The 16,086-nt window shown below is 35.9% G+C and overlaps 1 protein-coding gene across 5 annotated transcripts in view; it reads left to right on the plus strand.

Annotated features, from left to right (window-relative positions):
* Positions 1 to 16,086, plus strand: part of UBR1 (ubiquitin protein ligase E3 component n-recognin 1) — a 74,817-nt gene that overhangs the window by 49,716 nt on the left and 9,015 nt on the right. For all 5 annotated transcript variants that reach the window (XM_075030617.1, XM_075030619.1, XM_075030618.1 and 2 more), the window contains 10 exons: positions 3,985 to 4,078; positions 6,539 to 6,691; positions 7,123 to 7,220; positions 7,877 to 7,970; positions 9,278 to 9,426; positions 11,762 to 11,817; positions 12,139 to 12,235; positions 13,157 to 13,224; positions 14,115 to 14,265; positions 15,098 to 15,185. In XM_075030617.1, the coding sequence (XP_074886718.1) occupies positions 3,985 to 4,078; positions 6,539 to 6,691; positions 7,123 to 7,220; positions 7,877 to 7,970; positions 9,278 to 9,426; positions 11,762 to 11,817; positions 12,139 to 12,235; positions 13,157 to 13,224; positions 14,115 to 14,265; positions 15,098 to 15,185 (1,048 nt within the window). The remainder of the gene's footprint in view (positions 1 to 3,984; positions 4,079 to 6,538; positions 6,692 to 7,122; positions 7,221 to 7,876; positions 7,971 to 9,277; positions 9,427 to 11,761; positions 11,818 to 12,138; positions 12,236 to 13,156; positions 13,225 to 14,114; positions 14,266 to 15,097; positions 15,186 to 16,086) is intronic.

Raw genomic sequence — 16,086 nt, forward strand, 5'->3', positions numbered from 1 at the left:
AAAAGTGTAAGCAAGGATCATATGATATCATCTGATGAATGAAAACAAACAAACAAAAGAATACAAGAGCATAATACAAACACAAGAGTTAGAGTTGCATAATAGCATATTGGTAGCAGGAAACACAAAGACCAATCAGAATTTTTTTGTAAGTAACTGTTGATTAAACATGAGAGAGATTCTTGCCAGTTACTTAAGGGAAAGAAAGAAAATAAATAGAAGGAAAAGGGAGAGCTTCAGTACTCGCTGACTTTTTTGCTCTCTTTTTGAAAAAGAAAATTTAATAACAATTCAAGATCAGATGCTTGATGGCTGTTAATTTTAACGAGAGACATACAGTCCAGAATAGGATAAGAAAAGTTGAAACAATATCTGGATAACTTCAGTGTATTCACCTTGGCAATTATTAAAGTAATATTGAAGGTACTATCAGAACCATTGTCTTCAGTATAATCTTTAATTATTTTTTGAAATGCATAGAAGATAGTTGAGATCTCAGAAGGCTAATAAGGGCAAACAAGTATTTGTCTAAAAACACCAAAAAAACTAGAAGTGAAATGAGAAAGTACTAAAAATTCTGTCCAGCCTGGATGCCAAGAAACATGTTGGATGATAGTAATTATTGTTGATTAATAAGATAATATAAAAAATAAGGATGGACAATAAAGCAGTAAGAAATGTCAAAAATGGACTTGTCAGGAAAGGAACTTGGTAAGCCACCTTAATTCTTTGACCAGGATAACTGGTTTTATGGGTAAGGAGAAAGTAAGCTAATTTATTCTTATGTGTATTAGAAGTTTTGGCTCTGTCCTGCTTTTCATACCAACCTAAGCAAATGTTGTTTAGGTGAAATCACCCCAAGGTGGATATACATCTCATCATAAAACTACTAGTTTGATTCAAGCACACTATAATATTAAATAGTAATTAAAAGTTTGTCCTGGTTTCAGTTGGAATAAAGTTAATTTTCTTCTTAGCAGCTGGTATAGCGCTGCGTTTTGGATTTAGGATGAGAATAATGTTGCTAACACACTGATGTTTTAGTTGTTGCTAAGCAGTGTTTACACTAAGTCAAGGACGTTTCAGCTTCTCATACTGCCTTGCCAGCGGAGGCTGGGAGTGCACAAGAAACTGCAAAGGGACACAGCTGGGACAACTGACCCAAAGGGGCCAAAGGGGTATTCCATGCCATATGACATCATGCCCAGTAAAGGAGCCAAAGGGGTGTTCCATACCATATTATGTCATGCCCAGTATATAAACTGGGGAGAGTTGACAGGGAGGGCACTGTGGCTTGGGGATTGGCTGGGCATCGTTCAGCGGGTGGTGAGCAATGGTATTGTGCATCACTTGTTTTGTGTATTTTTTTCATTGGTAGTAGTATTTTCCCTTCCTTTTCAGTCCTACTAAACTGTCTTTATCTCAACCCACAAGTTTTACTTTCCCCCCTCCCTGATTCTCTCCCCTATCCCACTGAGGTGGGAGCGGGCAGGGAGTGAGCGAGTGGCTGTGTGGTGCTTAGTTGCTGGCTGGGCTTAAACCACTACAAAGTTAAAAGTGATAATTTTTTCCCTGTAAATTGAATTACATTTATTTTAACACAAATAAAAATTTAAATAGCTGTTATCTATTAAATATTTATTAATCAATATACATTCTCTATGTATCTGCCCATGTCTTACTATAAAGCGGAGTCAATCATTTTTTCAAATCCTGCTTATTCAAGCTAAGTAATATATAAGGAATAAGGATACAGTGTTGAAAGATAATAAGATTGGAGGTCTAAGTGCTTTCAAGATGTTTTCTAGTTTGTTGCCTTTGCATGGCAAGGATGTTACAACTTGTATTTTAAATTCCTGCTTATTTTCAAATATGTTTTTTTTTCTATTTTATAACAAGGTATTGTTGATTTGTGGTCAGCTCATAAAGCAAAATGAACCCTATGTCCTATTTTTTAAATGACACTACTGTCTAGCAAATAGCTCTAAATTCTGCGTTTGTGCAGTTCATTATTCCTGCTTCAGTTTAGAAGTACACTCTTGAATGTTATCAAATAGAATTCTAAAGCAAAGGGAAGTTCAGCATTGTTTCTTCTTTCTCCAGTGTATTAACCTGTTCTCTATCATGCTTGCAAACCTTTACCAAGTTGTTTCACTTAATAAGATGTTTTGTGTTTCCTCTTCTGGGTCATTAACAAATACTGAATAGTCCTAGGGACAGACTCCTACAGAATCCTGTTTGATCCATTTTTCTTTTTAACAGTGAACTACTGATACTGGCAATTTTGAGCCAGCTGTATAGAATTTTTATCTAGGCCATGTACTAATTGCATAATTTCTTTTTTTCTTTCTTTCTTTTGTGGTACTCTGAAGTACAAATTAAATCCTATGCTCTGGTAGTCAGATACACTTGTAAGCTTTCTGCAGTGATATGTTGGGCTATTGAAATGATTGAAAAAAGAAGGGAATGAAGTTCCTTTTCCTAAAGCCACTTCTGGGTATTACTTATAGCACTTACTCTCTACTGCATGGTTCTCTGCAGCTCATCAGTTAGAAGTAAGCCTGCAAGAGCTTTTTTTTTTTTTTTTTTGAAGATCTAAATAAGTGGAAAAATGCTTGTTCCCACAGCCGAAGTGCAGATAGTGGCAAATGAATGTTATACCAAGGTTCCCTTTCTTATTTCATTCTCCATTTGATTTAGAGCAGCTTCAGCTTCTGTTAAATAGAATTGTTTTTTCAGTGCAATTTGGGTGTTAAGGGGTTTTTTGTGTCTTTCCTTTCCCCTTCCCCCTCTTTTCCTTTCCCCTTCCCCCTCTTTTCCTTTCCCCTTCCCCCTCTTTTCCTTTCCCCTTCCCCCTCTTTTCCTTTCCCCTTCCCCCTCTTTTCCTTTCCCCTTCCCCCTCTTTTCCTTTCCCCTTCCCCCTCTTTTCCTTTCCCCTTCCCCCTCTTTTCCTTTCCCCTTCCCCCTCTTTTCCTTTCCCCTTCCCCCTCTTTTCCTTTCCCCTTCCCCCTCTTTTCCTTTCCCCTTCCCCCTCTTTTCCTTTCCCCTTCCCCCTCTTTTCCTTTCCCCTTCCCCCTCTTTTCCTTTCCCCTTCCCCCTCTTTTCCTTTCCCCTTCCCCCTCTTTTCCTTTCCCCTTCCCCCTCTTTTCCTTTCCCCTTCCCCCTCTTTTCCTTTCCCCTTCCCCCTCTTTTCCTTTCCCCTTCCCCCTCTTTTCCTTTCCCCTTCCCCCTCTTTTCCTTTCCCCTTCCCCCTCTTTTCCTTTCCCCTTCCCCCTCTTTTCCTTTTTCATTTTGTCAAATTCAGGTGAATCTGTTCAAAAATCATAAGCAGTCCACCACATGAGATTTGGAGGACTGCTGTTGTTCAGTCAGTATTATTTACATATCTTTAAGGGGAAAATGGAATCTCACTTTGAGTGCATATGCAGCACAAAGACACCATTACATACTCATAACATTTTTGCTGTTGAGAATTATGCAAGATTTATGAAAGATAGCTTTTACTTTGTTATTCAGCAGTGCCGTTCGTGTCAGTGGTTTGAAAACATACGGGATTTGTTGGAGAAATGCCTAATCTGTCTTGTCTTTAGTAGTTTCATTTTTTTTTCATTTAAAAATACAATAACAAATACATTAAAAACTTGAGTGATAGTGAATCCAACCACAGAGATAGTCCAGTACTGAAGAATCCTTTTTATTTTCTTTTTTAACCAGTTTACTATTGCTTTCGGATTTTGTTGTCTTTTTCTTCATATTTAGTGGAAAGCCATCAGTAGTTTCAGTGGGCTCTGTCTTGTGATTACTTTGCTGGAGTATTGGTCTGGAAAAGCTAGCCTAATGGGATTTTAATGGGACTGTGTGAACTGGGGGAAAACAAAATCTGAAGGCTTTTGTTCTGTGTATACTGTTGTTCATCTCTGTTCATACTGATGGGAAGTTACGTTATTGTTCTTCCAATAATTTCTTTCTGCTGTGTCTTTCTAGATACACTAGACCCTCTCTTCATGCACCCTGACTTACCTTGTGGGACCCACACAGGAAGCTGTGGTCATGTGATGCATGCAGCCTGCTGGCAGAAGTAAGCATGTGTCTTTGCAGCCTTTTAATGTTTTTTTGGGTTTGGTGGGGTTTTTTTATTATTAATCTATTTTCCAGAACATCTAAGTGCACACTGAAAACACAGTACAGTAAGTGGATATTTAATTAAGGAGTCAAAACTATTTGTACTCATCTAAAAATGAAATATGGCGCAAGAGAAGTTTTGACCTGGTAAAGAAAATCATCATCAAAAGTTTTTAGTGCCTTCTGTGACCCAAAGAAGAATCTCTAAGGAGTTACTAATTTATGCATATAAAACCAATGGGGTAAAATTGCTCAAGAATAAGAAACTATACCTGGTAGGTTTATTTTTAGCAGTCCAATGAGAACCAGTAGGAATCTTCCAGGTGAGCGTTCTATAGCAACAGTACTTTGACTCTGAAAGTCTGTCACCATGTCAGTGCTTAAAGGGTGAAGCTGACTTACTCCAGTGAGTCTTTAGATGAGAATCTGGTGTTAGAATAGAATATGAATGGTTAAAACTACCAATATTTCTTTCAGTGAACAAACTCTTAATGAAAAGTAAGAGGGAAGAACTGATACAGTGGTTAAATACTTCACTAGATTTCTATTGTTTGGGGGAGTCCACAGTTTAGACCAGGTGTGTTGGATTAGAGTGCAACCTGAAATATTAAAAGACCAAGTTAGTTAGCTTGCAGAATATAGTCGCCCTGGTTGCAGCTACATTTGTAGCATTACAGAAAGCAAAGCTAGTGCTCTCTTGCATTTGATTCCACGTAGGTCTGGCAAGTCTAAACAAGATAAATGGTGTGAAATAGTAATAGACATAATCCCTCTGAAGTATTATCAACAGATAAAGAGAGTTGGGTCATGCAATTGGAAGCTACTTTATATTGTTGTATGATACAAACAATCTCTTGAGATTTGTTGTTTGTACTTGTACCATTTTACTTTAAAAAATCTGACTAAACTTCTAGTGCTTATTTACTTTTCTATATGTGTGTGTATTTTTTTTTTTTTTTTTACAATAAAACATCAGTACAGAATAAATAGGTGCACACACTTAAAATGATATGGAAGTATGTTCCTTGAGTATAATACATCTGCTCTTGGCAGATCCATCTACATCTGCGTAGATCTAAGTAGTGCAACATTGGAGCTCAGTTCCCTTGCTCTTTTTAAGAAAAGATGACTTGCTGTGTGGGTAAATGGGATTAAAATGGACAACAGGCTCTTCTCATACGGGATGGCACAGAAGGTTTGAGTATAGTCTTTTATTTATTATATAACAGACATTCTAACTTACTAATATTCCTCCAAACGATGCCTGCCACACCTTTCTAGAGTATCTGTGCAGCCTAAAAATACTGCAAAACACTCTCTAAAACAGTACGAGTTCAAATGAATGGAGCATCTTTGTAGTTGCCATGTATGAGGAAGAGGAGTTGCTTGAAAAAACATAGTTGTTTGAATGTGGGAAAATAAACGTATGTTTCATTGATTGTAACAGAATACTTTCCTAAACATTCAGCAATCATTAGAACTTCTGCAGATGCCCCTGCATGCACACTTTCTCTTATTGCATAAATGGGTTTTTTTCCCCTTAAAATATATGATTTAAAGCAAAAAAACCCTAAACAAAACAACAAACCTAAAACCCCCACCTAATTATTACCTTAGTGTGGAAGTTAGATAATTTCATATCTGTCTTAAGATCATACATAACTCAGTCTGAACATTAGTACTCAATTTAGTTGCTTCTATCCAGGCAAGAAGATTTGAATGTTGGATCTCTCTGTTCCTAATAATACCACTGAGACATTAATGGAATTTGAAAACTTACTGCATCCACTGAATGGACAAAATTATAATGAAACCTGTAAAAAGATCATAGTTATTTCTTAGTTTCCTAGCTAAAGTGGATATTGTAATATAAATTATCCTCTCTTCCTGTTAAAAGAAGGCTACAGTTTCATTGTCTAGTCATGAGGCTCAGTCATTGCCATGAATAGCTGATTATTCATTCATGAGATGTTACCAGTAGTTTTTCCTAAAATTAAACAAAAATATGTACAATCACTGTTTCAAACTTACTGTAATAAGTTGCATAGGAGAAATATTAGATACAACGTTTCATTGTGTAGAAGATGATGTGAGAGGAAAGTAGAAAATTTAAGGACTGCCTGCCTGTAAAAATGTTAATGAAATTTAGGAGGGTCTTAAAAGTAAGGAAAAGTTGTCATCATTTCTGCATCAATGGTATACCATGCATTTTTGCATGAGTTCGTCTGTGTGCTCAAAGGTTTGGTTTATTTTCACATCCAAGCCCGTAAAAGAGTTACAGATCAAAGGAAAAGACTTGTTTATTGGCTTGGATAGGTATTTGCTAGATAATAACACTTTTAATTACTTGAACATTTGTTTTCATGTCACATTCAAGCCATTCTGCTTTCTAGTAATTTTCTTTTCAATATTGTAGGTACTTTGAAGCCATGCAGCTGAACTTTCGACAACGCCTGCATGTTGAACAGATATTTGACTTGGAGAATGGAGAGTATCTTTGTCCGCTTTGCAAATCTCTGTGCAATACTGTGATTCCTATTGTTCCATTGCAGGCTCAAAAAATAAACAGGTGAATTACCAAATTGCATAAACTTTAATTAAAAAAAGTTAAAATGTCTTTGGGGCTGGTTGGCCTTTCAAATTTTTGGAAGTAAAACTTGGGCTGACCTGGATGAAGTCTGGATGAAAGACTGCATATCTCCTTATTGACTATTCAGCCAAGCATACTGGTTTTGGCAGTCGGGTTTTTTTATTTTTATTTTTTAAAAGCTTTTTTGGATTGGCTATTTTTAGCAGGAGCTGATATCAAATGAGAAAGTACCTAGATCTAGTATTTAGCCTAACACTTTATTTTGTACTGTTTGCTCAAAATTTACAAAACCAGCAAAACTGTGCAAATACTGAGTTAACGTGTTTTGATCTCAATGTGTCCTCTCTTTTTAAAGATAAGGTGATTCTTTGAGTCTTAAAGTAAAACCTGCTTTCTATTTCTGTTTTCAGTGAGGATGCAGAGGCAGTAGCTCAAATTCTGTCCCTGGCTAGGTGGCTGGAGATTATCATAGTCAGGATATCAGGCTACAGTGTGAAAAATGCTAAAGGTTTGTTACCTTAATTTTGAAGCTATTCTGTGGCATATCTAATAGGCCAGTATGTGTTTTAACTAATAATAGCAGAAAACTTCAAATAAAGAATACATTTTGCTGTCAATCAAGACAGTATCTAATAATGCTGGGGATAAAGTCATGGCCCTTTCTGAGCTGATGTCTTGATTTCACAGTGCCCTCACCAATTTTCTGGTTTCTGTTAAATTCCTTCCATCTTCCCTGTAGAAGAAAATTTTGTACACTTGGAGAGGATAGCCACCAACTAACACTCGGAGTTAATTAAACTTTTGCATTGACTGATGTAGTAAAAAAGAGAAAAATTAAATTAAAAGGGCCAAAATAAAAACGTGTCTGAGTGTTTAGAAAACAGAAGGTACAGAGAATCAACATATTCCTTGCACTCTTATAATGCAGGAAAGTTCTTTTTCCTCACTAGCAAAGCATTCCTTTTAATCCTCAATATTTCTGGGAATAGTAGAAGATGTTATTTAAGGAGGTGGGTTAGAAGACAGTCTGGCTGGTGAGGTCTGTTTACAATTACTTTCAAACCAGTTTAAAATAAAAAGAAGTCTTACTTCTGTTGGATTGCTGTAAAAGCTGTAACAACTTCTTTGCTTTTTGATGTGGACCTAATTTTTTTTTTCTGGAAGGAGAGAAACAAAATCTTCCAGCTTTTGCCAACAAGGGAATGGGGAACTCTGCTTTGGAATTCCATTCCATCCTTAGTTTTGGAGTTCAATCCTCGTAAGTATTACTGGAAGTGCTCTCTGCATTATGTTAATTCTCCCTAAAATAACCTAGGTATGCTTCAGGATTTGTATTGAGGGAAAGGCATATTATTTGTTTGGTCTGAATATGGGCTTACTTACACTTTTCCTTAAGCATTGACTGAATATCAGATCTATACGGGGCTAGATGGACCTCTTAGTCAAATTCAGTCTGGTAATTCTTATGTTCTTGGTAAAAAGCTAGGAGCCTGGAATCTTCTAATCCACAATTCCAGTGATTTGGGTCACTTCCTGTATCACTAGGCAAGTTATTTAATGTCTGTCTGCCTAAATTTTCCTGTTATGTGTCTGTTTCAGGGATAAATTTCACTTGGTTTTGGATGCAATAATGTAATATACATTACTCAAAGGAATAGGGCTGTGTTGTCTGTTTCTATTCCAGTGGGCAAAAGCGCTCACCCACTAAAACAGAATTAATGGATAGATACTTTTCAAGTGTACTCAGCTGCCTTCCTTTTAGATCACACTAGAAGTACTGTACTTCTGCTACTTCTGACTGACATCATAGTTATGCAAAGCACTTATTTTTATAAATAGCAGATATGTATGTCATCAGAAAGGTGAATCACATTCATTCTTGATAACTGATCTCCATGGGAAAGATTCTATAGTTTGTACTGAAACAATGTAGTGTTTAAGGATGAGCCTGGCTAAACTCCAGACTTCGTGGTACAATTGTTTTGGCTGTAGAGATCTGGAGAATTAATATGAATGTCCTATATTTCTGTTATGAAGTTCTGTGTATGACTTTGAAAAAACACAAGCCATTAAAATTGTGCATGTTTTTGCCTAGGCACTTTTCTGCATGTAAATGCATTTACATAAACTAACCCAATGTCAGTTGAAAGGAGCTTAAATGGAAAAAAATGTGTTTTAAAACATATTAAAAATGTCTTTCCATTTTTAGTGCCTTATGAGATGGGATATATTTTCACACCAGCACTTAAAATTACACTTGCTTACTCGCATTTGTTTTTTTCATTTTATTTTACTTTGATTTAAATGCGAATTACAATATGGTATACAGAAATAGACTCCTTCCAGCATGGCAGCTATTAATCTCTCAGTTGGTAGAGCCTATTATGTCAAGGTACTTGTTTACTATTGGAAACTAATATTTTTTTTTTTCTCCTCTGTACAGACAAAGGGCCTTTGTACTCAGGAATTCTTTCATAAATAACTTAGACTTTGTTAGTGATTGACCAGTAAGTAATAAGCACTATTAATAATTCAGGCTGTAATTATCTTGGCTTGCTTTTGCAGAGCCAAATACTCAAGCAGTATCAAGGAGATGCTTATTCTCTTTGCCACCACCATTTATAGAGTTGGGCTAAAAGTTGCTCCAAATGAAGCTGATTACCGGATTCCTATGATGACCTGGAGCACATGTGCTTTTACCATCCAGTGTATAGGTAAAGCGTAATTTGGGTTTATTCCTTCTCATTACTTGAAAATCTTATAGTAGTTTGATTGTATAATTTTATACAATCTGATTGTATAAATAATAATAATAGTTCTACATAAATAAGCAATATGTAATAGTGTAACAATGTATATTATATGTAATTGCATATGTATTAATAGAGTGATAATCCATAATACAATATAAATAATAGGATGATTTAGTTAGATGGTAGTTTATAAAATAAGGTATGGAATGCAAACATTCATGAGTTTAATCTGAGAGAGCAGGGAGCGATCATGTTCCACGTTACCGATTGTAACATTAAGCATGTTCAGTGAATATCTGCAGGCTGCCACAGATCATTGACCTGCAGGCATCTCCTACACAGCTAAATATCTAACAGCTGTGAAATAGTACTCCCTCTTATTATTTCTTTTTGTCTCTCTTCTCAAAGCATTCTCTTGGAATTTGTAGAAGAAATATGGTGTTTTGTATTCTGAAATTGCTAAGCAGATACCTGGTAGAAAAAAACCCCAACAAACCAACAAACATTCTCTGGCATGATCTCTTTTTGAAGGCAAAATAATTGCCATAAAAATGATTGCATTTTGGGGGATAATGTACCTCTTTAGCAGTCAGTCTCATTTCATGTCTGTACTATACGCACAAAAAAGTTTGTGTAATAAACATGAAGCTGTAGATAAATCTCTAGTGGCTTCCGGGCAGGGAGAGAGGCAAGAGATAAGTCTGAAATGCATGCTGAAGGAATTGAGAATGTAATTGTACATCTTCATAAATATGATTTGCCAAGTATGCCATTTTTTCTTGATGAAGCTGTTGAGGTACAAGTGTAGTCTATCTACCTTAAACCTATAGTGGACTTGACCCTACTGGAGTATCAAGAGTTCAAAAAGTTTTTAGGAGGCTTGGGAATATTCTGATAAGGCAGGAATAGTCAGGAAAACTGATTGCATCTTTTTAGTGTTGGATTTTGTCCGTTTTCAAATGGGTCGGGAGAGGACTGGAAGCCACCCAGCTCTATTAACATTAGTGCACTTAATGCTGTGCAGATTGTTTTCATTTGATATCTGAAAAAAAGACCTCGGTGGCTGTCAGGGATTAGTTTGCCAACAAGTGTATAAATGAAGTACCTGTTATCACAGATGTGATATCAAAGCCATATGTCAGAAATAGAAAACTCAGATGCCTTACTAGGCCAAGATTATAAAACCAGAGGGACCACTGTGACAGTCTGACCTGTCCTAGGCCACACCACTTCCTTGGATTCATTTTTGTTTACAAGTAGAGCAGGCTTCCATGGAATTGTAAAGCAGAACTGCATAGCTTCTAGTATGCTGCTTTTGAATCTAGTCATAGGATGCATTATTAAAACCATTTAACGGGCATGTAGCCAAGATGTCTAGACAAGGAACCTTAGCTACCTGCATTAGTGGAGTCTCTAGAGGAGGTTCAAAGCACCATTGCCCCAGGGGATATGAATTGCTTTTATTGCCCGAAGCCAGACACTTAAAAATACAAATCTGATTTTTTCCCTTGTTTCCTCAGCAACTGCACGTTATGTGTTAAACTGATGTGTGGAAGTGCCAAGTTAAAACACTTTCATTTTTTTGTTAGAGATGATTAAAAAAAAAAAAGACACCACAACCAAAAACCTCCGAACCAAAAAATCTCTAACAAAAAAAATTCCAAGATATTGAAGCATACTGATTCATATCTGAAAAGTGACTAAAGCGCAAAAACATTTAAATTGATACTTTTTTACTCAATTGAATTAATTTTGTTTCTTATTTTTATTGGCTTATTTTCTCTTCATTATCCGTCCAGAACCAATGCACTCGGGGAGGAAAGCTGAATTGTATTCAAGCTTGGGAATTCTGTTTTCAAATTATTTTTGTTAAACTACAGTCAAATGCAGTAGTGTAAATCTTAGGGTAAGATGGCTGTATAGCATCCCTGTAAACATACCTTGATGTTTTTGAGCATTGTATAAGGGTAATGGAAAATACAACTAAACCTGTAGAATGTCTTATCATCATTCACATGAAACAGTGTTCCTTTAAATCCCTAGTTAGCAAGATCTGAAAACCAAATGTTTTTAAAAAGCTTGTTACAACCATTTATCTGGGAAACATTCAGCACCATGTAAGATAGATTTTTATTTTTTTTTTAAGAGAATTCTCCTATCAGAATAAAGTTGAGCTTTAAAAAGAAGTACATATAGTAAGAATAAATTAATCTTGGACTAAGTGTATTCTAACAGAAATGTTATGTTAGTTCCTGTAGAACAAAGCAATTTAATTTTTTCTGTGTTTAATTTTAAGAAAACCTCTTGGAAACAGAGGGCAAGCCTTTATTTGGATCTCTACAAAATAGACAGGTATGGGCAAGCAAGATATGCAATACATTTTATACAAAAAAGTTTATATATATATAAAATACGGGCACATATATAAAAACCTTACTGTTGAAACTTCTAACGTCAAGATCATTCTCTGTTGAGGGATAGCTCTCAATGTTTAGATTGATAACATAAAGAGCATTTTGGAAGAATAATGTTTTTCCTTATACATGGAAGTTCATACTAAATTCACTTATCAATGTGTCTTCTGTTTGTAGAAGTAGATATGTTTTTACAGCTTTATTTCACTATTGTATCTCTCCTTTTTTTCCTGTCCAACCATTTTCTCTTGCGCTCTAGCACAGTGGCCTTAAAGCATTAGTGCAGTTTGCAGCTGCTCAGAGAACAACATCACCACAGGTCCTGATTCAGAAACATCTAATTCGTCTTCTAGGAGGTATTCTATTCCTTTTCTTTACTACCTTTTGTGTTGCAGAAGTTTCTATTGCAAAATGGCACACACTTTAACACAGCATAGAAGCAAAGGTTAGACTACTGACAACAGTGCTAACTTCTATTTATGTAATGTTGCCTGAAATCATGGAGTATTGCTTGAAGTTAAGTCATCAATAATTCTGTTAACCCAGCCCTGTATCACTGAATTCCCTCAAAAATCCTCTGTCACAGATAACCCAGGCCTGGAGATACTCAGATCTGGAATATTTAGGCAATGTTTAGGCAATGTTCAAAATCACTCAAATTCTGTGCTAAACAGGTGCATAAAGCCACAAAACAGGTATTCCTCTCTCTTATTTGTGAGACTTCATCTCTTAAGTACTTTCAAAAGGCTGCTTGCAGCCTAGTTTGAGGTATTTTGGTCTCAGGGAGAGCTAGTTTGAAACACATTGCTACGTGTTTCTCACCGATTAGGTTAGCATGGCGGCCTTTGCGAATTCCACTCTTTGACTTGCCTTCTATTTGATAGGATTCTTAGGTGTGGTACAGGCTTTTGTATTGGGTTAGGTTGTGAGGAATCTAGTGTTGCAGCACTTAAGTTCATTTGTGGACTTCATCCTTAACATTGTGTATGCTTTATTAAAGCTGGAGAAATAAATCAAAGATTTTTATCTCAGAACTTTGAAGATATGGTCATTAAAATTGTGAGCTGGTTTGGCATGTGGAAATATCTAAACAGGTGTACAATCAATTAAATAAGTGGTAAGCAGTTAATGAAATACTTCCTTAGTTCAGAGACTTGGACTTTTTTTGATGAAAATGCAGAAATTATAGAGGCTTTAAAATCAGATTCTGATATTGCAGTTCAATCCAAAAGAACAAAATATGTATCATATGCATAACTGATACCTTTGTTTTGTAGTTCTTCTACCAAGCTTTAAAGTGGAGGACACTCCATCCCTCTTAGAAGTAGATATGTTCCACATTTTGGTAAGCAGGTTTATTTTATTCTTCATATTAGTATTTTTTTTAGCATGGATTTTTGTGTACTTTACCGTGTAGATAGTCCTGCATTATCTGTTCACTTATGTGAGTCAAATTATATGTGAGCACTGCATACAAGCAAACGATTGTCTGCTATATACAAGTGTTTATGTTTAGTTCTGCTGTTCTAGCTTGCAAGTCTTTGCAGTCTCACTCTTAGTGAATTTCATGCTTGCAGTCTCACTCATCTTTTTACCACCTCCATTGCTATCAAACCTCAAAAAAACCTGGAGAAATGCACCCACTCAGCTTATTTTCCTCACTTTCCCTTTGTCTCAATAAGCCTTTTATACCTTCTGATTCCTTCACATTCACTCTCATTACTGTCTTTACTCTTCTTAGCTTCCCCTTTCTGTTCTTAATACAAATCTGTATTATAGTTTCTTCTACTGTTAAAAAACCCAAACAAAACCAAACAACAAAAAAGCCAACAAAACCTAAACAAAAACCCAAACCTACCAAAATAAAACCTGTTTTGCCCTGGTTGCCGTTCTAACTAATTCTTGGTTTCACTTCTCACTTTTTTCAATGTCCTTCGTCTTATGTCAAACCCCAGAAATTGAGCTTTCTAGGAATTGGACAAGCTTTCTTGGTTTAGCTTGAAACTGGCAATTACAATGGAACTATATCTGAGTTTCCTGCATGCTAGAGCGGTGCAAATGGTTAATATTTTCTAATCAGTTTTTGCTACGCTTTGTGAATTAAAACTAGCAAGATAAGTGAACATATTTAAATTGACTGCAGAAATGAAACATAAATGTATAGTGAGAATATAATTTCTGTTACACATGTAGCTATTACCATATTTAATATTTGCTCCTTCTCTTTCACTGTAGGTGGGAGTTGTGTTATCCTTTCCGTCTTTATACTGGGAGGATGCCGTAGACTTGCAACCTTCATCAATTAGTTCAGCCTATAACCACCTCTACCTCTTCCATCTGACAACACTGGCACACATAACACAAATTGTCGTCTCTTCAGCAACAGGTAGAGGTGTATTTGGGTTGGATTATTCTGGCATTTTTACACAATTTCTTAGATATAATGGATGGACACCATTAGTGTCTTCCAGGTATAAACTTCCTCATAATAAATGACACTTGGTGCTAGGTAGTAATAACTCTTTTCTGGTAAAAAATAAATAGCACTACATCATTTTCAGAGCATTTTATTATTTCACTTCTGTGCACTTAGCCTAAGAAAACAAAATAGTTATTGATATATTAGTACTTGTTCAAGTCAGTCATTCCGGAGTGGTAACTTTACCCTTTTCGCTCATCGTAGGAGAAGCAAAACTCTGCCCAGTAACAGCACTCCGAGCTGTACAGTGACAGTTAGTATGGATTTGGGAAATAAACTTTTCTTTACCCTTCAACCTAGTAAATACCCAGAGCTAAAATATGGAATCCTGTCAACTGATGGGATAGAATTTCACTTTTCTCTGTATTTCATACTACTGTTAAAAACTGCCATTAACCTATAGGCTTCCTAGCTACTTCCTTTTTCTTCAGCATGATGGGAATTTTAAAATTAAAAAAAAATCCTGTAACTTAATCTATGTAGGACAATAACTTCAAAACTTCGAGGGAAAGAGGCAGTTTTTACATGAGGATGAGCAATGATGTGGTAATCCTGATTTTTCGTTATAGCATGCAGTTTTAGAAGAATATTTGTTAGGTTAGAAACAGCAAATAGAAAAGAAATAAGCAAAATAAAGTGGAAATATTTCTGTAATGCAATTTTAAAAAAAAAGCTCAGTATATGTGAAAAAAAAGAAAATTAAGCGCATTTACAGTGGGATTCATCTTTGTATGTGCAGAATCCCCTACTGCTCAATCATCTGACAACAGTGAGGAGGCACGGTCTGCACAGTCTTTCTGTAGAGAGGTTTGCCAGTACACCAGTGGGTAAGTAGCAGTTCAGTTATAGCATTGCGTTTTCCTAGAAAGATGGCAATCCACAGGGATTGACCTGAACAACACAGAAAACAGGAAAAAAATTATCCTTTTTGTATGGGGGGTTAGTATAATGCCTCGTGCTTACTTCCTGTACTCTTGAACACTGGAAAAAAGAAAACTGGTGAAAGGAACACTTTTAGTTAAAATAGCTACTTTTTGTGGACAACAGAGTAAATTCTTAGTCTAAGGATGAAAAAATACCTATATCTGTTCTGGAGAGAAATACAACCACTAACTATTGTAGTTATTTTTCTTTGCTTTGATTGGGTTTTTTTAGATATCTCAATTATAGATGGAAGCCAGAAAGAAAGAAATGGTTCTACTATGAAAGGGGGAGAAGTGTAAAGCTAAACACAGTTGCTTATTTGTTTGAGCATTAGTCCCCATCTTTTCAGACTTTTTTGATAGGTATAGCTACAGACTCTGTCAGTATCTGTGTGTGAAATAAACTAGAAAATATGGATGCACCCTCTGCAAATTCTACTTTGATTTATGTTCACCAAGGCTAGTTGCAAAGATATGTTCCTTAAGGATTGACAATGCTACCCGCTTGTCTAAAAGTTTTAGGTCTAAATTTCTAAATATTTAAAATCTGGTATTTAAATAATAGGAGTAAGTTTTCTGAGGCATGAGCTTAGAATCATAGATGCTGTGTATTTTGGAAAATAGGTCACCATACTGAGACGCTTAGGTGCAGAATTAAATGCCAAAGTTTAGGCAACCCGACTCTGAAACTTTTAGTGTTTTGATTTCTGTGTATGCATTGCCGTCTTCTAACTCTGACCTATATGTGCTTAAAAAACACAATCTGCATAATAATTTTGCAATGGTCTATGATGTTATAATACAG

This window comes from Buteo buteo, chromosome 6, assembly GCF_964188355.1.
Source record: "Buteo buteo chromosome 6, bButBut1.hap1.1, whole genome shotgun sequence".
In the NCBI taxonomy this organism is placed as follows: domain Eukaryota; kingdom Metazoa; phylum Chordata; class Aves; order Accipitriformes; family Accipitridae; genus Buteo; species Buteo buteo.